Here is a 22,693-nt window from a genome sequence, read left to right on the forward strand (position 1 = left end):
ATAAAGACAGTTATCACTTTAAACTTCTAGGGGTTAATTAAGGCATTTTGTTAAGGATGTTAATTTCAGATCTATCAAGTGTAGTTAGTATTTTTCTAACAAAAATAAATGCAATGGCAATGTCATCTTCTCAGAAAATGCACCCATTTATTTTGATAAAACTTTTGTACATTAAGAGAACTATTTGTGCTATTGTGTTTCCTATTTCATTCAGTCTTTGACTTAGAAGGACATCTTATTCTGCCATAGTAATGGCAGCCGAACTGCGAATGGTACTTTATGAAGATGATTCAGTACAAGTACAATATGTTGATGGTTCCACGTTGCAACTTTCTCCCTGTGGCTCTGAATTTTTATTTGAAAAGTCACCTCCTGTTTCAGCACATCCTTTAGAACAACCAGAAAGAATTCGTCAGAGGACACATTTTGTCATTAGCACTTACAGAGTAAGTAAAGATATCACATAAACAACTTTTTTGTTTTTACAGACAGGTTTTTGCTCTGTCACCCAGGCTAGAGTGCAGTGGCACTACCGTAGTTCACTGCAGCCTCAAACACCTAGGCTCAAGTGATTCTCCTGCCTCAACCTCCTTTTATAAGCAAGTTACTCTAGGACTACAGGTGTGCACTATCACACCTGGCTAATTTTTAAATTTTTTGTAGAGCATTGTCTAGCTATGTTGCACAAGCTGGTCTCACACTCCTGGCCTCAAGTAATCCTCCCATCTCGGCCTCCCAATGTGCCAGGATTACAGGTGTGAACCACCATGCCTGGCCAAAACTACTCTTTGAATACCAAAATACTGTTGATGTGGCTAGAATATGAAAAGTAATTAGTATCATAGATTATACTGTACTGTCATTTTTAATTGATTTTCAAATCATTTTACATTAAGGTTACATTTTATATTTCTTTTCATAGGAGCAACTACAGCGAGCCCTAGATTTTCGAAACTCTTCAGCTACTTGCCCTTTTTTATCTGAAACCATCATACCTTCTGAAAGAAAAAAGGTGATTTTTTTAACTTCATTTTTGTTAGTATTATTTGAGGACAAGTAACTAGAAACAGGTAATTTAATGTTTAGCCTTTTTTTCTTTTTCAGGACACTTGGGGATACATTTTTATAAAACATTGAAGTTACATAGTTTATCCCCTTGCCATTTTCTGTGTATCCAAGGATTATAATCAGAATCTTTCAGACTGGTGACTTTTTCATTCTCAGAGGTCTCAAAATTAAGAAATTATGTGACCATTTTCAGTAACAGTGTGGTATTTGTTAATGTATAGTAGAGATCTGTAACTATGGGTATGACCTTTATTATTTTGCTTATATAGTATTTTATTTGGACTTTTAGGAATAATAATAACAACTGTAATTTACTGAGGGTTTACTATGTCCATCAACTATGAATAATACTGGAAATATTTAATAACACCATACTGATCAAAATGGATGTCCATCCAATCAAAACAGGTATATTGGCTAGATCGCAGCTTTTTTTTATAGGCAAGGAAATCATGTCTCAGAGAGTTTACCTAATTTGTCTATGGCAGTTTTCTAAGTGGCAAAGTCAGGATTTGAACCTAGTCTGACTCTGTAAACTTTGTTTCTCAACTACTTTCTGCTGTCTTTCTATGCTGTCAAGATGCTTGCCTGCCGACTGAGTAATTTTATATTGTCTTGTGGCAAAGGAGCCATAAAAAATTATAAGTTGTAACTTACTCTAGAAGGGTAATTTTCCATTGTATCTTTTGAGTCACTTTATTCACTGAAACTGCCTAGCTTGTTGCTGATGCTGCAGCAGGATTATTAGATAGTCTAATTCTAAAAGAGGACTTTGATGACTGGATCCTTACAAACCAGCTTTGCTGCCAATAAATACAGCAATTTTAGTGTCCTAACATTGTACACATAGTAGCATGGTAAATTTAGGAAACTTTCTTGACAATAGTTTGTGTAAATGTAAGGTTTTACATAAATGGAATTGAAATGCTAAATGCTTGGCAAAATTAATTCAGTAAAAATCTCTCATGCAGTATCTACTGTTTATATCTTATATGAAAAGACACAACCAACACTGTTACTTGTTATGAGTCTGTTATTAGTCAGGATCAATTTTTCTTTGAGTAATTAAACTTTTTTTTTTTTTTTTTTTTTTGAGGCGGAGTCTCGCTCTGTCGCCCGGACTGGAGTGCAGTGGCCGGATCTCAGCTCACTGCAAGCTCCGCCTCCCGGGTTTACGCCATTCTCCTGCCTCAGCCTCCCGAGTAGCTGGGACTACAGGCACCCGCCACCTCGCCCGGCTAGTTTTTGTATTTTTAGTAGAGACGGGGTTTCACCGTGTTAGCCAGGATGGTCTCGATCTCCTGACCTCGTGATCCGCCCGTCTCGGCCTCCCAAAGTGCTGGGATTACAGGCTTGAGCCACCGCGCCCGGCCGAGTAATTAAACTTTTTTAAAGTTTCCTCTAAGCCTCCTGAAATTTATTTTAGTGTATGGTGTGCCAGGTACTACCTAGGATGGGTACTTTATACCCATCCTGCAAGACAGAATTCCCCAAATGCTGTTCAGTAATTCTAGTACTAGTTTAAATAATTTTCTCTTTTCCCTCTTGCTCTGAAAAACTTCTGTTATCGCATATAACATTTTAAGATATGATTGAGTTTGTTTTTGAATTTTCTGAGTTGTTCTGTCAATAATTTTTATGCTAGTCCCATACCATTTAAGCTATGGTTGCGTTTTTTAATTTCTTTTATTTAAAACTTAAACATTTTTAGCTAACATTGCTTTTAATATAATATATCATAGTGCTGGTCTTCCCTTATGTCTAGTTTTTTTCAGAGTAAACTTTTGCAGGGTGAGGGGAGGGGTACAAATCTGTTTATCTCTAATTCATTGTACATTTAAAACCAAAATACATTTAACACTAAATATGATCATTTCTCTCATTTTGTGTCTGTGTGTTTTACATCTCTTTTTTTTAAGGGAGATAATCTTAACAATATCAGATATTCTCTGGAAAATCATATATAGGCTGAGATCTGGCCCTCCATTTTTTCATTCTCTCTAGATAGTAAAAGACAAATATTTAAGAGCTTTATTACACAATACTTAAATATCAAATGTATGGAAAAATTGGACTGTTAACAGAAAATACTCACCATCTCTTTTTCCCCCCTCATTTCAGTATATCTTCATTGACATCACAGAAGTGAGATGGCCCAGTCTTGATACAGATAGTATCATGATATGTATGGAGAGTGGCATTGTGAAGATAACATCTTTAGATGGTCATGCATACCTCTGCCTGTCCAGATCTCAGCATGAATTTACAGTACATTTTTTGTGTAAAGTTAGCCAGAAGTCAGACTCATTTGCAGTGTTGTCAGAAACAAATAATAAAGCCCCAAAAGATAAACTAGTTGAAAAAGCTGACAAAATCTGTATACATGGAAATTTATCAGGACAGAGACTGAAGAATAAAGAAAATGAGCTTCATTGCCAGATCATGAAATCCAAAGAAACTTTAAAGAAGATGAGTTGTGTAAATGGAACTGAAGGGAGGGAAGAGCTGCCTTTGCCTGGTACGAAGCACACATGTGTATACACATGGGTCAAGCAGTGCTGGTCTGTGGCTGCCTGTCCAGAGGAATGGAAATATCCTTTGTGTTTAGCACTTCATTTTCATAATAAAATCAACAGTATGTCTAAAATTGATGCACATATAACTCAGAGTAGATGTTTAACTTCTGATATTACAGAGGAAAGAGGAAAAGTGGTTTCCGTTCTTCCCAGGGCCCTGCCACTCAGCTGTCCAGTTCCACACCTGCACAGGTAATGCAATAATGGCTATTAGTCATGAAGCTTTTAACAGAACCAGTCTTTACCTGGATAATTTTATCTGATACCATTCATAAGGAAAGTTTATCTCATCCAAAATTTTGCTTTTAACTGATAGTAAATAATTTCCCTAGCAAATGTGTTGCTTATGTTTCTTACTCTGTGTCCATGCATTGAATGTAGAAGGCTGAGTCTACATTAGATACTGTGCTAAGTCCAGTGACTGCAGAGATGACTAAGACACAGTCCCTGCTTTATAGCAACTTAGAATCTAGTGGAGGTCACTGTACCTAAAAAGATTATTAAAGTATGCTAAATGATGGGACAGGAGTCCGCAGAGGGCTCTGTGGGCCCAGGGGAGCACCTGCTGCTGCTCACTGGAGCCCGTGACCTTGCTTGCTGGAGTGTGGATCTGACACAGTTCTTTTGTCCATACCTAGCTTCAGAGGCTACCCCTCTCTTTGGTTCACTGACTATAAATATGTTATTTTCAAAATGGGTACACATGGAGCAGCTTCTGTAAGGCTAAGTATAAAACTTTTACCTCCACTAAGGATTGTGGATTTGTAACATCAACTTTGTAACATCAACTTTGCATAAATAGTGCAGTAATAATGATAATAACTAACACTTACAAAACACTCATGTGCCAGGTACTGTTGGACTTTACCCGTTTGATTCTCAAAGCAACCCCGTGAAGTTAAAAAACGTATCATCCCTATATGTGGAGGAACTTGAGACACAGAAATGTTAAATAACTTGAGGAAAGGTACACAACTAGTACTTGTAAAATTGAGATTTGATACCAGGCAATCTCTGAGTATACATTTGTTATTTAAAACAAAAATATGGGAATGACTGTTAGGCTTGTCATGATTATTTGGTTAAAATGAGAAAAGTATTATGAGTACACATCAAAAGGGAATTATGCTTCAAAAGTAATGATTTTTCAATAACTTATCACTATGTTTAGGTTGAAATCTATGATCCTTCACATAGCTTACCAGGTCTTTTGTGATCTGGTCCCTTCCTATATCTGTAATCCTCAACTCTTTCACTACTCTTGCCCTTGCTTTCTCTATTCTTGCTAAGCTGGACTTCAGCAATCCCTAAAATGCTTGCTCAAGCACTCTCTGACCACTGCACCTACTCTTTACTCTGCAGGAGCACTCTCCCTTTCTCTCTCTCAACTGTCTAACTTGTGCTCATTTCCAGGTTTCAGCTAAAACCTAACTTCTTTAGAGTGGTTTTCCTGAAGACCCTAAACAAGTTAAGTCCTATATAATTCCATAGCATACAGTACTTGCCTTTTCTTTATACTCAATGTTTATTATTTAATGTCCCTGCTGAGGGCAGGGACCATGTCTCCTTTTTTTGATTGTTATATCCACAGTGTGTATAGCATAGTGCTTGGCCCACCATAGATATTTTAGTAATTTTTTTTTTTGAGATGGAGTCTCACTCTGTCCCCCAGGCTGGCACGATATTGGCTCACTGCAACCTCCGCCTCCCAGGTTCAAGCGATTCTTCTGCCTCAGCCTCTTGAGTAGCTGGGATTACAGGCACATGCTACCACGCCTACCTAATTTTTGTATTTTTAGTAGAGATGGGGTTTCACCATGTTGGTCAGGCTGATCTCTAACTCCTGACCTCGTGATCTGCCCGCCTCGGCCTCCCAAAGTGCTGGGGTTACAGGCATGAGCCACCGCGCCTAGGGAATCCAGGCTAAATTGTAAATGTTAGTTAAACTGTTAATTTATGTAATTGTGCTGAGATTCAATAATAAGATTATTGAAAATCCTGAAAAAACGTGGAAAAAGAAGACTTGCTTTTACATTTCATTAATATACCTTCATATTAATTTTTATTTTTTGACTAGCGAGTTAAACAAGAAATCCTGTTACAGTAGCACCATTTTGTTGACTTCTAAAGGCAATTATATTGAGCAACCAGAAGTAATAGCTTGTATTTTATCCTTCACAGGTGGAATTTTTGGGATTCACTTTTACAGAGACAATCCGATGAATATTCCTATCCTGAGCAAGTAAAAATGGTTTGGTACAAAGGTGTTACATATAGGTAAGGCACCTATGTTGGCTCCTGTGTTGGAGTTAGAGCTGTTTATTGATGTCACAGAGAAGATTGGACTAGCCTTGTAGATAGACTCTCAGAAGAGGACACAGTTCTGCTGGGCCAACTGTGTTCCTGTGTTTGATCCTGAGTTTTACAGGTCTCAAAACTAATGTTATTAGTGTACATGAGGGTCTTGTGACTCACTCACATTAACCATTTTTATAAGACTTACATGGTACCTCCAAAGCCAATGAGGGATCGGTTTGCTAGTGAATGTAACATTCATATCAGTTATTTAGGATACCTCTTCCAAGCACTGGAGGATCAAGTTGTTTAAAATAGTCAAAACAGAATTGCTTGAGCATGGAATTACAGAAGGTAGATCACCTAAGGGAGATTTTTAGCCTTCATTCACAAAGCAAATGCTCATTGAGTGGCCGCTGTGCCAGCACTGTTCCATTGAATTATCCCTACCCCACAACAAAGGACACCCTTCTGGTGACTAGAATACTAGTGTTAGCCAGATTGAGAGTTTCACTTCCATGAATAATGCTAGAAGAGCACTGCTAAATTTTTGGAGAGTGAGGGGGCTCTCCTTTTCTATGTGAAGACCTATTCCTTCTAACAACATATTCTAACATATATGTTAATAAAATTAACTTGGATTAAGTTTCTATGTGTTATATACCCAGTACCTTGATTTTACCTGGCTGTTCCAGGTACAGCCACCTTTTCTTAGGGATAGCCCCTTGTACAGATGGCTAATCTTATCCATAAAATATTGATTCCACTAGTTTCATTAATCTATTTATTTTCAGGCTCTGGAAATGTTGTATTTAACTCCTATGCAATAGACTTTGCTTTGGTGACCCTTATATGCCAGCCTTGTGATTAGCAGTGGGGATATCAAGAAGATGATAAGACAAAATGCCTGAATTCCAGAAGCTCTTAGTTTAGTTATTGAAATAAATGCATAAACCAATTCTATTTATCTTTTTGTGAAAAAGTTAACTTAGCTGGTTGGGTTCAGAATATGAAATTATCTGCTTCATTGGACAGGGAAAAAGACTTTCTTTGCTTAGATTTTGTTGTTTCTGTTTTTTGATGGCTATCTTCATGCATGTTTTAATCTCAAGTGGAAAAAAAATTTAATGGTTATTTCTCTTTCTTAGACTTACCCATCAAAATATGAACTCAATAGAGATTTATCCTGGAGATGGATCTGTTTTCAAATCAGAAGGGGCTTATTTTGGGAAATATTTTACATATTATTCCATTCAAGAAGGATCAGAAGAGGTAAGCCAACAATGAACTCAACTCAAGAAGAGTTTTGCTATATAGCTCTTTCTAAATAATTCCAAATATGTATGGGAAATTTGGTCATTATATAACATTGCTTGCTACTCCCCAGTCAATATAATCTTACTGCCAGCATTGGTACAGTAATTATTAACCACCTTATTTTTACTGTATTTTCACCTGCTATCTCCATTTGCCTAAGCAGTCCGCGTTTAAATCAGAAACTTTCTTTTGTCATAGACTTTATCGATGGAAAATGCTGAAACCAGGAGCATTACTTTGAGTTAATACACTACTTTGAATTAATATTTGTACATTAAAAAGCAAAAGCACATTCTTTTTTCCCCACCATGTAATTGTGTATTTTAAGCACCTCTTAACTTCTAAATCTTTATGTACAACTAGACAGTTGAACGAGATTGTTCTCTGTTGCTGAAAACAGTGAAACATAATATATAATTACCAGATCATAGTCATAATAATGTCAATATTTTGTTAATGAGTTTTAATTTGCTTATTGCCACTCGGATATTTGACATCCACCCTTGCATAGCAATCACTATAGTATCACACTGCTTTGCATGTTAGAACAAAATAAGTATGTTTTCTCTCTTCATTACAGAGTGGAATATTTAAATACTAATCAGATTATTAGAATCCCTAGAGAGTAGAGTTAAAAATTGAGATTTGTTTAAACTATGGAAATTTCAAACATATATAAAAGTAGACAAATATAATGGACCTCTATGTACCCATCACCCATCTTGTTCATTTATACTTCCTGCTGCTCCCTCCACTCCCTGTTTATTTTTAAGTAAATCCCAACCAAATATTGTTTTATTCATAAATACTTTAGTATATATTGGAACAGATTCCTAACTGGGGCCTATCTCTAGGAAAGTATTTAGTAAATAAATATTAATTGAACAGTAACTCTCTGGCAGGCACTCCAGTAAGCACTGACAAAGATGAAGATGAAGAAGAGTTCCTGCCCTAAAGAGTTCACAGTCTTGTGTTCAGTTAGAGAAGCAAACAAGCAAATGAGATACAAGTGTGCCTAGTAACATGTATATGTATATATGTGTATATGTGTGTGTATATAGTACATCAGACAATCAAGTGAACAAGCAAACAGAGTAGGTATGCATAGTCACATTGCTGACTGCTGTATATCAGGGGTTTGCAAAATTGCAAGATAAGAGGAGTGTATCTTCCTGGAGCTTTAATACTACTCAAAGCTGTTGCGGGAGGGGGTGATAATTTTTATACTAAAGCAAATATATCGAGTAGAAGCGTGAACTTTTGGGTTAAAATGCGTTTGTGGTGGACTGCCTTGGGCTTCACTCTCCAACCTCTGTGTGCAACACATTCACCCTTCTCTGTCTGCTTTAGTGCAAAGATTTAGAAACAATTGACCCTCTTTTGGGGATAAAGTTGTTTGCTCCTTACTTTAACCCAGACTCCAAAATAAATTCCAGATGAATTAAAGAGCTAAATGTAAGAAACCAAACTTTGTAAGTGTTAGAAGAAAATATAGAAGAACAATGTTTAAAATCTCTGGGTAAAGGAGTTTCTTCTTAAGTAGAATACAGAAAACCAGAAGGCATAAAAGAAAAGTTTGACAAGCTTGAAATCTTCAAACTTATGTTAAATTATAAATATTTAGGGTGGGCACAATGGCTTATGCCTGTAATCACAGCATTTTGAGAGGACAAGGCTGGTGGATCACATGAGGCCAGGAGTTCGAGACAAGCCCAGCCAACATGGCAAAACTTCGTCTCTACTAAAAATACAAAAATTAGCTGGGCATGGTGGTGCATGTGTGTAATCCCAGCTACTTGTGAAAGTGAGGCATGAGAATCGCTTGAACCTGGGAGGCGGAGGTTGCAGTGAGCCAAGATCACACCACCGCACTCCAGCCTAGGAGACAGAGCAAGACTCTGTCTCAAAAAAAATTTTTTAATTAAAAAAAAAATTTAGAATTTCTGTTAAAAAGATAAGCAAAGGCCTGGAAGATATTCCACACTGTAAATCAGTAATAGACAAAAAAAAAAAAAAAACCCAAAATATCCTAATAGAAAAATGGGCAAGGGGTAAAAATGGATTTAGCCGTAGAAAAGATAATGTAAATTAAAAAGTCACAATATTTGAAAACATATTCGGCCGGGCGTGGTGGCTCAAGCCTGTAATCCCAGCACTTTGGGAGGCCGAGACGGGCGGATCACGAGGTCAGGAGATCGAGACCATCCTGGCTAACATGGTGAAACCCCGTCTCTACTAAAAAATACAAAAAAACTAGCCGGGCGACATGGCGGGCGCCTGTAGTCCCAGCTGCTTGGGAGGCTGAGGCAGGAGAATGGCGTAAACCCAGGAGGCGGAGCTTGCAGTGAGCTGAGACCCGGCCACTGCACTCCAGCCTGGGCGGCAGAGCGAGACTCCGTCTCAAAAAAAAAAAAAAAAAAAGAAAACATATTCAACTTTACTACTTGCATCAGGGAAATGCAAAAAATCAATGACATACATTTTTCCCTTACCAAATTGTCAATAACTAAAAAGACTGATTGCATCTTCTGCTAGGAAGGGTGTGGGAAAAGGGGTGCTTTCATAGTGTTGGTTGGAGTGGTAATTGGTTCGGCTTTCTTAAAGGACAATTTGATAACATCAAATGAAACTGATGAGAAATTCTGCTTCTCAGTATCTAGCCTAGAAAAATATTTGCACATGTGTTCAAAGAAGCATGGCCAAGGGTGTGTATTGTGGCATTATTTGTAGCAACAAAAAATCAGAAGCAACCTAAATAAATGTTCATTAATAGGGAAATGGTGAAGTGTTATTATCAAATTATGGGAATGGTGTGCAGTAGTTGAAAAGAATGAGGTAGATAGATGTTGATATATAGAGTAATAGATTCTGGAAGATCTCAAAGATATTGTTGAGTGAATAAAGAAACTTGCGTTAGAACACGTACAATGATATCTTTTGTGTAAAGAACAAAAAATAAACCCCATACCTGTATAGTACTTTCTTTAATACACATGCACAAGCACAGGAAAGGATCCTGGGCAAATACACACTGAAGTAGCTACCTTTGGGAAGGAGTGTGGGATTTTGTGAGGGAGGAGAAGTCTGAGAGGACTCAATTTTCATACTTTTTGAGCTTTTTTTTTTTAACAAAAACGTAATGTATTATTTATTGTGTAATTAAAAATTGAAATAGGAAAGATTGACAAGTACTCACAGTGTAAGTACTTCCATAGAGACAAAAACTTGGTGCTTTGGGACCACATAAGAAAGGGCACCTGACCCAGCGTTTGAGGCTCCAGAAACAACTCCTGAAGGAAGACTTGGCTAAGCTAGGATCTATAATTCCAAAGGAGGAGTTGTACAAAAGACAGATGGAGGTAGGAGGAGCATATAGCTAAGGGAACAGTTTACTTTCTCAACTCTTTGCATGGCTGGCTTCTTGTCACTCAGATTTCTATCTAAATGTCATCTCCTCACAGAGGCCTTTCCTGACTATTCAAATTAAAGAAGCTACCCAAGACACTCCCTATCATGACATCCTCATCTTTTTTCTTCAAAGCACTGAATATTGGGTGACATTTTCTTAATGATGTATGTTCATTGTCAGCCACACTAGAGTTAAGCCCTGTCTTACTCAACACATTATTATTGCTGGTTCTTAGAACAGTTTATAAATGGCACCGAACTGGACAAAAGAGCCTGGGGCAAGTGTGGAGTGTTGAAGGAAGTGAAAATGTTGTAGTTTGGTAGGCCAAAACATAGATGGGATGCTAGGGGAAATGGCCAGAGAAGAAGCCAGATTACTAAGATGGCCAGCTCATAACTGGAGCATAAGAAACCTCACTGCATTTGGGGAACCACTGAAGGATTTCAAGTAGGGAAGTGACATCAGATTTTTGTTAGATTATTTCAGAGGAAGATGAACTGGGTGGGAAAGAGGTAAAACTTGAAGCTGTAGAACCAGTCAGAAGACATGTATAATAGTTCAAGTGAAGGCCAGGCAGTGGTAGGGAAAATGGAAAGAAATATTAAGGAGACAGAACTGATTGCTGACTGGACACTGAGGATGAGGAAGGAGTTGAAAGTGATGCCAAATTATTAATAAACCAGTGAATGGTGGTGCAATTTTTGGTGTGAAACCAAAATTTTTATCAAATCTAAATTTTTTGATGATGGCTTTTTTTTCTTTTGAGCCTACCATGAGATGTCAGGTAACGAAGGATTTGAGATTATTAAAATTCAACTGTGTCTCAACACCACCTGCCTAATAGATTATAAGACACTCTTAATTGTAAGATGGATCCAGATTTCAGAGAGGTTAAATTGTGAAAAATAAACATTTTAGAGTTGATGGAATAGGGTCATGGAAATAAGAACCCAGAGGGAACTCAATATCTAGTAGAGAAAGACATAAATAATTAAAATGTGGTATTCTGAGTGCCTCCCATGTGCTAAGCACTCTGCTAATAAATGACGATGATACAGACATGTATTCTGAGTGCCTCCCATGTGCTAAGCACTCTGCTAATAAATGACGATGATACAGACATGAGCAAAACAGACACAGCCCCTTCCTTCATGGAGCTGTATTCTAACGGGGAAAACAGACATTAAGTAAAAAACTATTAAACTGAAGTTGTAATTAAGACCAAGAGGCAGGATTAGAGGGAACTGTGCTTGTGGACATAACTAGGGGATTTATTCTAGCCTATGGGACCTCTGCAATAGCTTCCCTGAGATGGAAGGAAAAACAGGTGTTAGCCAGGCAAACGGAGGTGCTGGAGGAAGGAACTGAGTTCTAGGTAGAGGGAACAACGTGATAAATGACATACCAAAGGTAAATACAGCATAAAGAAAGTGAAAGTGCAAATTTTGAAATAACACTAATTCCAGTTTTAACATGGTGATGTTGAGATGTCTGTTTTGATAGCCAAAAGAGAAGCCCAATAGAGATTTAGATAGTCAGATAAAAGGACAGAGACTTTTGTTTGGAACATATTATATGCTAAATTCTGTCCCAGGAACTTTATATGTGTATTATATCATTAATCCTCAGATAAATCTGGATGGTAGGCAGTATCCCCATTTCACAGGCTGCAGGCACTGAGGCTTACAAAAGGTTGTATAGCCTGCCCATCATTATAGTTGGTAAGAGGCAGACCTGTGATTTGAATCCACATCTGTCTGACTTTGAAGCCTATCTTCTTCCCCTAAGGGTAAAGAGTATGAGCTGCACTCTCTTGGTGGTTTAAATCAGATCTCTACTGTTTCTTAGCCCTCAGTCTCAGTTTTCTCATCTGAAAAACAAGCATTAATAGTTATCTCAGAATTATTTTAAGAAATAAAGGAGATAATCTGTGTAAAGTGAGTAGGATAGTGCCTAGTACATAGCATCTACTCCACAAATGTTAGCTGTTGCTATTATGATATTTTATGTGAACACAGCTTTGGACCCTTTTAGGATTATCTAAAAAGAAATCAACAAGTTGGAAGAGAAGGCTGGAGACAGAGTCCTGGAAAACACTAGCAAGTCTGAGGAAGAGGAAATTCAGAAAGAATTTTAAAATAACAATTTTTTTCTAATTTCAGTAACCTCAGCCTGTAAATAATTTTTTCTTCCACAAACTATAGCAATAGTTCTTCCATTAATGTAGCAAAATGGTATATTCATTCAATTAAAATAGTTTTTTTTTAATCTATATAGCCATTTCTTTTTGTCTTAAGGGAAAGGGGTGGCTCATGATAAATTTCCTGCTAATGTGTAGGAAAACTAGTTTGGTTACCATGTTAATGTAAATATAGCTAATATTTAAATTGCATAATAAGTTATAAGTTGTTAGAATTTAATTTTTGGGCTAGGCATAGTGGCTCATGCCTGTAATCTCAGCACTTTGGGATCCCTTGAGCTCAAGAGTTTGAGACTCATCTGGATAATATAGTAAGACCTCGCGTCTACAAAAAACTTAAAAAATTAGCCCGGCATGGTGGCATGTGCCTGTGGTCCCAGCTACTCGGGAGGCTGAGGTGGGAAGGCTTCTTGAGCCACAGAGGCTGCAGTGAGCTGTAATCGCACCATGGTACTCCAGCCTGGGCAACAGAGTAAGACCCTGTCTCAAAAATAAATAAATAAAATAAAATAATAACTTTTGAATGAATAGGAGTAATTCTATATTTTTAAAAAACGGGAAAATGAAAAAGCATCATAAAATACCATGGTTTTATGGACTTCAGTTTGTTAAAGTAACTACTCGTCACTATTGTAAAAACATATTTCAAGGAAAAACAGCTAAGTAATAAAGGCAAAAATGTATTATTAATGAAATTTTTCATTTTAACTAATTTTCAGAGAGAAGAGAAAACTTACTCAGTAAATAACCTTCCTCCAGATAGACCAGGAAGTCCATTCTCTGTTGGTTCTCTAATTAAACAGGCAACAAGGTAAGTTCTTCCCATTCAATTGAATCAAATGTTATGTGTCTAAATATCTTGGCACATTTTCTTGTGATTAAGGATGAGATTAAGAATTGGCAGGTACAATGGAAATATATGCCTTCGGTAAAATTTGTCAACTTTTTTGGTGTCATAACTTACAAGGTAATTTTTATGTCATTTATTAAGAGTACTTCCGGCTTTGTAATTTAAATACGGAGAAATATCCATATATAGTGAGCAAGTGCTGAGAGGAAGGAAGTGCTCTTTCTCTGCATAAGTGTGGCATCACTATTGTTCCTTGAAATCAAGTTGGAGATTTGATGATATATTTAATATGTTTATACTTCTTTATTATCTTCAGAGTAATAGATTTCTGAGAGTATGATAAAGCATAGATTGGTTCTTTGGTTCATGTTTGTAAAATTCTCTCAATCTGTGACACCCAGAAGAATGCAAGTGGACTGTTGTATTGTTTCTTTTTATAAATTTATGTACGAGCAATTTCCAAAATAGATTTGAAAAAGCATATTCTATAATTTGATTTCCTAGGGATAGTTGATTCACATCCCTACCATTTTTAGGCTATGTGAAACTTTCCAGGTGGTGTGAATCTATCACCTCTTAAAAAGGAGTTCCTGAAAATTCTGTCCATGGAATCATTTCATTGCTAAAAATTAGAGGAATAGCCTTAAGTAGGTAAGATTACCACAAAGGGAAGCAACAGTAGTTCCCTTCTAGGGTCTTAAGGATTTCTTGAGAAAAAAGAGTTCCCAACACATTTCAGTGGAAATGATTTATGGATCATCTAAAATGTTGTATGGCAGTGAAAATGGGTTGCTAGAATTGGAAAATGTCATTTGCAAATGTTTAAGTAGTAGTTTTCGTGTTCACAGAATTCTTCAACATTGTGTGAAGATGAGACTTTCTTTAAGCCATAACTATCATATATGCTGCTGGAAAATGGTATGTTAAATTTATTTTAAAAGCAAGATATTTTTAAATTGTTTTATTGTTTGTATCCATACTTCTGAGTTCAAACAGCTTTCCTCTAAGTTATGTGAGAAATTCTTTGTAACATTAATGTTGGTTTGTTCAGAAAAATACCTACCTAGTAGACAAACACTGAAAGTTCAGGCTTTAATGTTATAGTTTTGTTGTATATGGTTTGTTTTTGTTTTTCATGAAGAGGAAAGGATGGGGAACTGACTGGATTTGAAGTATGTAAAAATCATTATAAACCATGATATTATAGTGTTCTATATTTTCATAGCTGTAGAAATAAATTCCTTAATGCTGACTTGGAGGAAATGATTCTCAGACTTTGATTTCTGTATATATATTTAATTACAAATCTATAAGCTCCTAATTTTTGTCTATATTGGATATAAAGTTCAGAGCAGAACAGTGACTTTACAAAGATATTAGAACTTAATCTGCTTGAAAAAAAGACTGTTTTTGGTATTCACTTCTGGAAAAGTTAAAATATAAGGATTTTACAATATTCGACTTCTGAATAAGTACCCGAAATTGCCTCAGAGTCATTAATATTCATTTAAATCTTGTTCTTAGATAACTCTATTTCCTGCTATTTTTATTTACTTGGTTTTAGGTACCTGGGATAAATGATAATAATATACTGCCTTTGGTTTTGAAAGAGTCACTCATACCCAGTGTGGGAAGATTTCTTGCCTACTCTGATGACAAAGTACATGCTATCTTTTTAGATGGCATTACTCTAACCCTAAATTGGAATTTTAGCTCTCCTATTGAGAAGAGACAGGTGGGTATACTTCAGACTGAAATCTATTTTTTACTGGTTATCTGTGGAAAAGAGAACAAAGAAAATAAAGTACCACACTATTTCAGTTCATTTTTTGAAGTATAAAATCTGTCAAGAAGCTTTACTGATCTCTTTGGATTTCCTAGCAAATATCAGAATGATTTGACAAATAGTCAGTTTTCTAAAGATAACTGATTATAGAGAAAGGGATTAGTATTTTCATTTGCTTTGATAATTACCTATATGAGTGGTGGTTAAATAACACCCATATCTCATGTAAACAACATTTAAATTGTTGCATCTTTAATGATTCCTCTACTTATTTCTTTAAGTTAATGAAGTTAGAATAGGTTGTTTATGTTTTTGTTTTCAGGTCTAAAATGATAAAACTTATCTTTCCACTTCTTAAGGTAAATCAAGGTCTTAACTTGGGTTGGTGTAAGTTAACTTTTCCTGATGGACAAGATCAGTTAATTCAAATTCAACACCCTGAACCATATGAAAGGTACTGAAAAGCAATTTTAAAAATTATTTTTACGTTTTACTTTTAACTAACAGAGAAGAAGCAATAAACATTATTTAAATGTTATATATATTTTTAGTTTTTCCATGTGGATAATAATGAAGGCATTTCAGTCATTTCAGAGTTGAGAGTTGTACTTGTGTTTAGTGTAACTAAATAGATCAAGTCAGCTTTTTTTTTTTTTTTTTTTTGAGACAGAGTTTTGCTCTTGTGGCCCAGGCTAGAGTACAATGGCACGATCTCGGCTCACCGCAACCTCCGCCTCCTGGGTTCAAGCGATTCTTCTGCCTCCGCCTCCTGAGTAGCTGGGATCACAGCCATGTGCCACCATGCCCGGCTAATTTTTGTATTTTTAGTAGAAATGGGGTTTCTCCATGTTGATCAGGCTTGTCTTGAACTCCCGACCTCAGGTGATCTGCCCGACTTGGCTTCCCAAAGTGCTGGGATTACAGGCATGAGCCACCATGCCCAGCCTTCAAGTCAGCTTTAATCATTTCATTTGTATTCAAGTAACTTTTCAAAATGAAATGTGTTATACACATACTGATTTGCTGTGGAGGTTAGATATGGTCAGCTGTGTTAACAATTAACTAATCCTCGGCCGGGCGCGGTGGCTCAAGCCTGTAATCCCAGCACTTTGGGAGGCCGAGACGGGCGGATCACGAGGTCAGGAGTTCGAGACCATCCTGGCTAACATGGTGAAACCCCGTCTCTACTAAAAAATACAAAAAGCTAGCCGGGCGAGGTGGCTGGCGCCTGTAGTCCCAGCTACTCGGGAGGCTGAGGCAGGAGAATGGCATAAACCCGGGAGGCGGAGCTTGCAGTGAGCTGAGATCCGGCCACTGCACTCCAGCCCGGGCGACAGAGCGAGACTCTGTCTCAAAAAAAAAAAAAAAAAAAAAAAAACTAATCCTCTAACCAATTTGAAATAAGGTTTGCAACCACAAATAACTAAAATTGTGTATATTTCTACAAAGTGGATAAAATTACCCAATGATTACTCTTAAAATGGGGAAGATTCGTCAGCTTTTTATGAATTTTTTTTTCTTTTGGTTTATCTGTTACAGTAATTCTACTTGTTATAGTCTTGACATTTTAGTGATTCTACTTGAGAATATTCACAAAAGAATTGTTTTTTATTACCTCTTGAATGTATTTTTCTGTTGGGTTTTATTGTGTTTCAGTCTAAGTGCTCATTCATTGGTATTAATGATTTGCCTCAAAAAAGATAGTTTCTTTAGCAAACATTTCTGTTGATTCAGCCAGTCATTTCAGATCATTCATTTCATTAAACTTGATACTTGTTTTAGATACCTAGTAAGTTATATATAATTATACATATGCGTACAAGCATATGTGTGTATGCATTAGCGGGCATTTTTTGGTTTAAATTTTAGTAAGCAAATGCTCACTTAGTCATATCATATGTCAACATTTTTTGATAAAACTTAAACACATTTTACTTTGAAAAACTAAAATAATTAGAACATTTAAAATTGAACTTTAAATGAAATTCAAATATCACCTTTATTTTGATTCTTAAATGTCATTTTTATTAATCAAAAATATAAGCAAATCATTTTATTCTTAATGAATAATGGAAAAAACTTGGCTTTTCTATGACCAGTGAAAAGTATTTTGTGAATTGCCCAGTAAATGCTTCACTTTAACATTTTTTCTTTATCCTTTTTTCCCAAATTGTCATTAGACTTTACATTTGTTTATAACTTTATAATGTATTCAAGTTCATTTTTCAAGTATTTCTTTTAATGTATTCACTTTAGATATGTGACAACAGTAACATCATGGTGCAGGAGACTGACCCAGACTAGTCCCAGAGAGATGCCCACTCATTCGTCATCTTCTGTTCTCCAAGAAAATTGGTATTTTTATTTTAAACTTAATCTGTTTAGAAGAGCCAATACTTTAAAAAAATTAAAGTGTCAAATGGTAAACTGAAGACTTTTTTCAGACTAGTCCCAGAGAGAAACCCACTCATTTGTCATCATCTGTTCTCCAAGAAAATTGGTATTTTTCTTTTAAGCTGAATCTGTTTAGAAGACCTAATACTTTTAAAAAAGTAAAATTGTCAAATGGTAAACAGAGAGTTTTTTCCCCAAAAAATTTTTCGTAGTTTTGAATATGTTTAACTCCTAAAGTATTTTTGATAGCCTAAGCTTGAAAATAATTTATTTCTAATCAGACTTCTAATTTATTACATTTCATCATATTGTTTTACCTAAAGGTAAGAAAACCTTTCTTTGAAAACTTAACATGAAAATGAGTGGCTCTTTTTATGTGACAAATTCATCCTGAAAACTTCATGGAAAAATTTAAAGGGGATTCTTAAATTTTTAGTAATGTTAAAGGAAATAAAAGGTTTAATAACATAAGCTTTCAGAAAAAATTGATTTTTAAATAATTTCTGTCATATTAGTTACTTCCCCCAAATTAACTGGCAGATCAAATAAAGCAAGTATTTTAGTTCCTCCTGTGTGCTTTTCAGTGTGCAGGGTACTAGAACTGGGCTTCGTAGAAACTTTTTGTGAAAATATAGAAAATAGAGGAAGAAAGGTCATTAGAAGATTAGTGTCACTGAGAGTCTAACCTGAATATATTGGAAGACAGGGATACCAGGAACAATTTAGGAAGCTTTTTAAGTAAGTTTTGTGAGGTGACCTAACATAGTGTAGTGAAACAAAACGTAAACATTAAGCCTATTTTTGTTACCTTTTCCTAAGTCATTTCTTAGAACAAATCAAATCATATCAGTAAGTGTTATTTGAATATCTCAGGTATCTAAGGATCCAGCTTTGCAGATCCCTCATCCTTTAGCTGTAGCCTGTTTGGAAGCAGAAAAGGTGCTAAAGTAACTAGCAAAAAACAGTTGTGATGGAAGGAAGATTGTACTTGTCTATAAAACTGGTCCCTTCGCCATTGCTTAGCTCACAGTTTGTAAAATATCATCAGCCTTTTTATATGAAAGCTGAGAAGAGGCTGTCAATACACACTAAAAACTGCAAGTAGAGATTGGTGATAGCAGCTAAAGGTGAAAGCAACTAGGAACAGCAGAGGCAAGATAAATTAAGGAGTAGCTCCATTCCCCTTATAAAGCCTTAGGTATCTCCACCTTGGTTTTTCTTATCAAAGAGGGTAGCTTGAAGGAAGAAACAAGATTGTACAATAAAAAGCTACCTTAAGTTGTATTCTAGTATTTTTTTCCACCACACCCTCCATTATTAGCTTATTAATTCAACTTTTTAGTCAACAAATAGTACATGTTTCATAAAAAGTTCATTATGTGAGCAACAACATTAAAGGTTGTATTGTTTCTTACACCCAGAAAAATGTGTCTTGGGTTTAAAAAAAAAAAGATATTTTGCAATAATGAACAATCAGCTGACTGTTGGAGTAAGTTGTATCCAAGTTTTTTGCCACAGATGTTTAAAATTATGAAATATTTCTTTTCATTCTCCATCCATAGGCTGGAGTACAAGGGAAAACAGTACAAGCTGACAAGGAGGTGCATGTGATCTGTTTTAGTAAAACCAATAAAGCAGACAAGTCACACACCCTACTATGAACTGTGAAGATTTTTCTAGTGACTTGAATATTTTAGACTAATGTCTTCATTAATTTTGCAGAGAGCTAGTCTAGTTACAGTTTGTAGTTGTATGCCATTGCTCATATTTCATTCTAACTTGATAAGAAAAAGGATAAAGAGGCCAGGCGCGGTGGCTCACGCCTGTAATCCCAGCACTTTGGGAGGCCAAGGCGGGCAGATCATGAGGTCAGGAGATCGAGACCATCCTGGCTAACACAGTGAAACCCTGTCTCTACTAAAAATACAAAAAAATTAGCCAGGCATGGTGGCAGGTGCCTGTAGTCCCAGCTACTCGGGAGGCTGAGGCAGGAGAATGGCGTGAACCCGGGAGGCGGAGCTTGCAGTGAGCCGAGATCTCACCACTGCCCTCCAGCCTGGGTGACAGAGCGAGACTCCGTCTCAAAAAAAAAAAAAAGAAAGAAAGAAAAAGAAAAAGGATAAGGAACACACACTGAGCAGTTCCGCTGGAGATGTATATATTCGCCCTCTACTCCATACCAGTTGCCCCACTATCTTTCCATAGAACATAGTAAAAGCTAATGTTCATCATGTTAACCCTCTGTGCTTAAAAAAAACAATGAAATAAGTAGGTAGTCTACTCCAGAAGGAATTTAATTAAAAATGGTTGTTTTGACACATAATTCAACTATTTAAAAACTTGGATCTCCCATACTATCCATTCCCAAAGAGTTCCATATAAACGAGGTATTAATATATGCACAAGTACAGAAAAATAAAAAATCCTTTCTTCTGAGAGAAACAATCTAGGTAGGAAAAGCAGGAAGTTAAATAGTTCAAGAGAAGAGATTACAAATAAGTATGTGATTAATTAATATGTATAGGAATTCAAGGAAGGAGAAAGCACTTCTTTCACAGAAGGAATGAGATTTTAATAGGTTTTTAAAGTTTGAGTAAACTTTAGGGAGGAAAGTAGAGTATATGGTAGGTTAGTACTAAGAAGTAGCAGGAAGGCCCATTATCTTCAAACGTCAATATTTGATTATAAATTACTTGAAGTGGATTTACAAGAGGTAGACTTTTATTCACTTAGCTTTAAAGGCACTCAGTAAGTATCAGTTGAGTCAAGTTGATTTGTTGCTAAATAAAGGTAACATAAAAAGAATTCTTCTGGCCGGGCGCGGTGGTTCAAGCCTGTAATCCCAGCACTTTGGGAGGCCGAGACGGGCGGATCACGAGGTCAGGAGATCGAGACCATCCTGGCTAACACGGTGAAACCCCGTCTGTACTAAAAAAATACAAAAACTTAGCCGGGCGAGATGGCGGGCGCCAGTAGTCCCAGCTACTCGGGAGGCTGAGGCGAGAGAATGGCGTAAACCCGGGAGGCGGAGCTTGCAGTGAGCTGAGATCCGGCCACTGCACTCCAGCCTGGGCGACAGAGCGAGACTCCGTCTCAAAAAAAAAAAAAAAAAGAATTCTTCTGTGTTCTTCCATTTAAAATTCTAACCTTTATGAAAAAGAAAAAGTCAGGTATGCTTATTTGAAATATCGTGAATACAAAGGAATCAGACAACTGAATGAATTTTTTTTTTTTCCTTGGACAGGTCTGTTGCTTCTGAACTTGAAAAGATACAGAAGTTTAACTGTATCCTTTAAACAGAATGCACTGTTCTACATACTTACTCTCTTTCATTCTAGGCTTAATTCATGACTTCAGTACTTTGTGAATATTAATCTATACTTAATATATTGCTAACCTTTATTGAGTCAGCAAATACTTAAGATTGTAATTTAAGATGGATCTTGTCCATAGAAGGTATAGCATGTTAGCATTTATACTTTTCTTTGAGTTTAAATTGGGGAAAGAACAGTTAATTAGGGTTAAGGTCTCCTTTGGAAACTTTTTCACTTACATAATTATAAAATTATAGCTGTATAAGACCTCTTTTTTTAATGAAATATTTCATTCTGTACATTCTCACCCAATTCATCTAAATTTGTTTTGTGATTTTTCTCTAATCGTATTCAAATAAGTTCTGTAGTGAACAGGTTTTTCACTCTAAATCTTTTAAAATTAAAAATAGACACTACACAGATTCCTTATAATCCTATCATCCTACTCTTTAATTCCCATATCATTTCTTCATTTAAAGAAATGTTACTGCGATTTTCATTATTTCCTCCTTACCACCAAACCTCCACCCAAACACACACATACACACTCTGTTCTCATTCCCCCTCCTTTATACTCTAACTAGTTTCTTCATTTACAAGGAGCAGACTTGATAAGCCTTGCAGTTCTAACTCTATTATGAATCCAAGAGGTCTTCCAGCTGAGAAATATTTAATATGAAGGGTATGCTTTTTGAATATAAAGATATTTATATAATGAAACATGGGGAAAACCCCCTTAACTAAGCAACTTAGTGCTACTAGAGAATAGTGGTATCCTAAACCAGATTTCTAACAAGAAAAATGAACCGTCTTCTGATCATTATAAACCAGGATCTTCAGAAACCTTGCTAGGAGAAGTTAATGAAAACAGAGTATCAATAGCATTGAAAAAAACCTCTGAAATCCTTCACGATATTGACTGTCTTCTATCAAACTCTAAAAAGTGAAAAATGGAATTATTACAACATATTATTAAAAGTTTTAAGCATGTTGTTTCAAGTGACTGGTATAAAATTACTAGTAAGCCAAGATATTTTATGTATTACCCCTACACAATGATTGTGAAAGAACTGACATTTAACTTTGAAGGTGTTATTTAACTTGTACATTTTTGCCGGGCGCGGTGGCTCAAGCCTGTAATCCCAGCACTTTGGGAGGCCGAGACGGGCGGATCACGAGGTCAGGAGATCGAGACCATCCTGGCTAACACGGTGAAACCCCGTCTCTACTAAAAAATACAAAAAACTAGCCGGGCGACGTGGCGGGCGCCTGTAGTCCCAGCTGCTTGGGAGGCTGAGGCAGGAGAATGGCGTAAACCCAGGAGGCGGAGCTTGCAGTGAGCTGAGACCCGGCCACTGCACTCCAGCCTGGGCGGCAGAGCGAGACTCCGTCTCAAAAAAAAAAAAAAAAAAAAAAAACTTGTACATTTTTAAAATATGTATTTGTATTTTATTAATATCTTGAAGTTTTGAACTGTTTCACAT

At 36.3% G+C, this 22,693-nt stretch overlaps 1 protein-coding gene across 8 annotated transcripts in view; it reads left to right on the forward strand.

Annotated features, from left to right (window-relative positions):
- The window catches only part of CUNH5orf34 (chromosome unknown C5orf34 homolog), a 26,627-nt gene extending 4,229 nt beyond the window's left edge, over positions 1-22,398 (forward strand). Inside the window, exons 2-14 of one of the 8 annotated variants that reach the window (XM_033179524.1) lie at positions 215-446; positions 923-1,012; positions 3,190-3,586; positions 3,764-3,836; positions 5,826-5,921; positions 7,088-7,211; positions 13,585-13,676; positions 14,564-14,633; positions 15,280-15,450; positions 15,861-15,955; positions 17,758-17,856; positions 21,140-21,180; positions 21,963-22,394. In XM_033179524.1, the coding sequence (XP_033035415.1) occupies positions 252-446; positions 923-1,012; positions 3,190-3,586; positions 3,764-3,836; positions 5,826-5,921; positions 7,088-7,211; positions 13,585-13,676; positions 14,564-14,633; positions 15,280-15,450; positions 15,861-15,955; positions 17,758-17,856; positions 21,140-21,180; positions 21,963-22,156 (1,737 nt within the window). In that variant the 5' untranslated portion in view covers positions 215-251 and the 3' untranslated portion in view covers positions 22,157-22,394. Of the gene's footprint in view, positions 1-214; positions 447-922; positions 1,013-1,357; positions 1,477-3,189; positions 3,837-5,825; positions 5,922-7,087; positions 7,212-13,584; positions 13,677-14,563; positions 14,634-15,279; positions 15,451-15,860; positions 15,956-17,757; positions 17,857-21,139; positions 21,181-21,962 lie in introns of those variants that run through there. The other 7 variants (XM_033179526.1, XM_033179525.1, XM_033179520.1 and 4 more) reach the window with 7 other exon arrangements.
- The last annotated feature ends 295 nt before the right edge of the window (positions 22,399-22,693 follow it).

The sequence above is a fragment of the Trachypithecus francoisi genome, unplaced genomic scaffold (genome assembly GCF_009764315.1).
Source record: "Trachypithecus francoisi isolate TF-2019V2 unplaced genomic scaffold, Tfra_2.0 Lachesis_group2, whole genome shotgun sequence".
NCBI lineage: Eukaryota > Metazoa > Chordata > Mammalia > Primates > Cercopithecidae > Trachypithecus > Trachypithecus francoisi.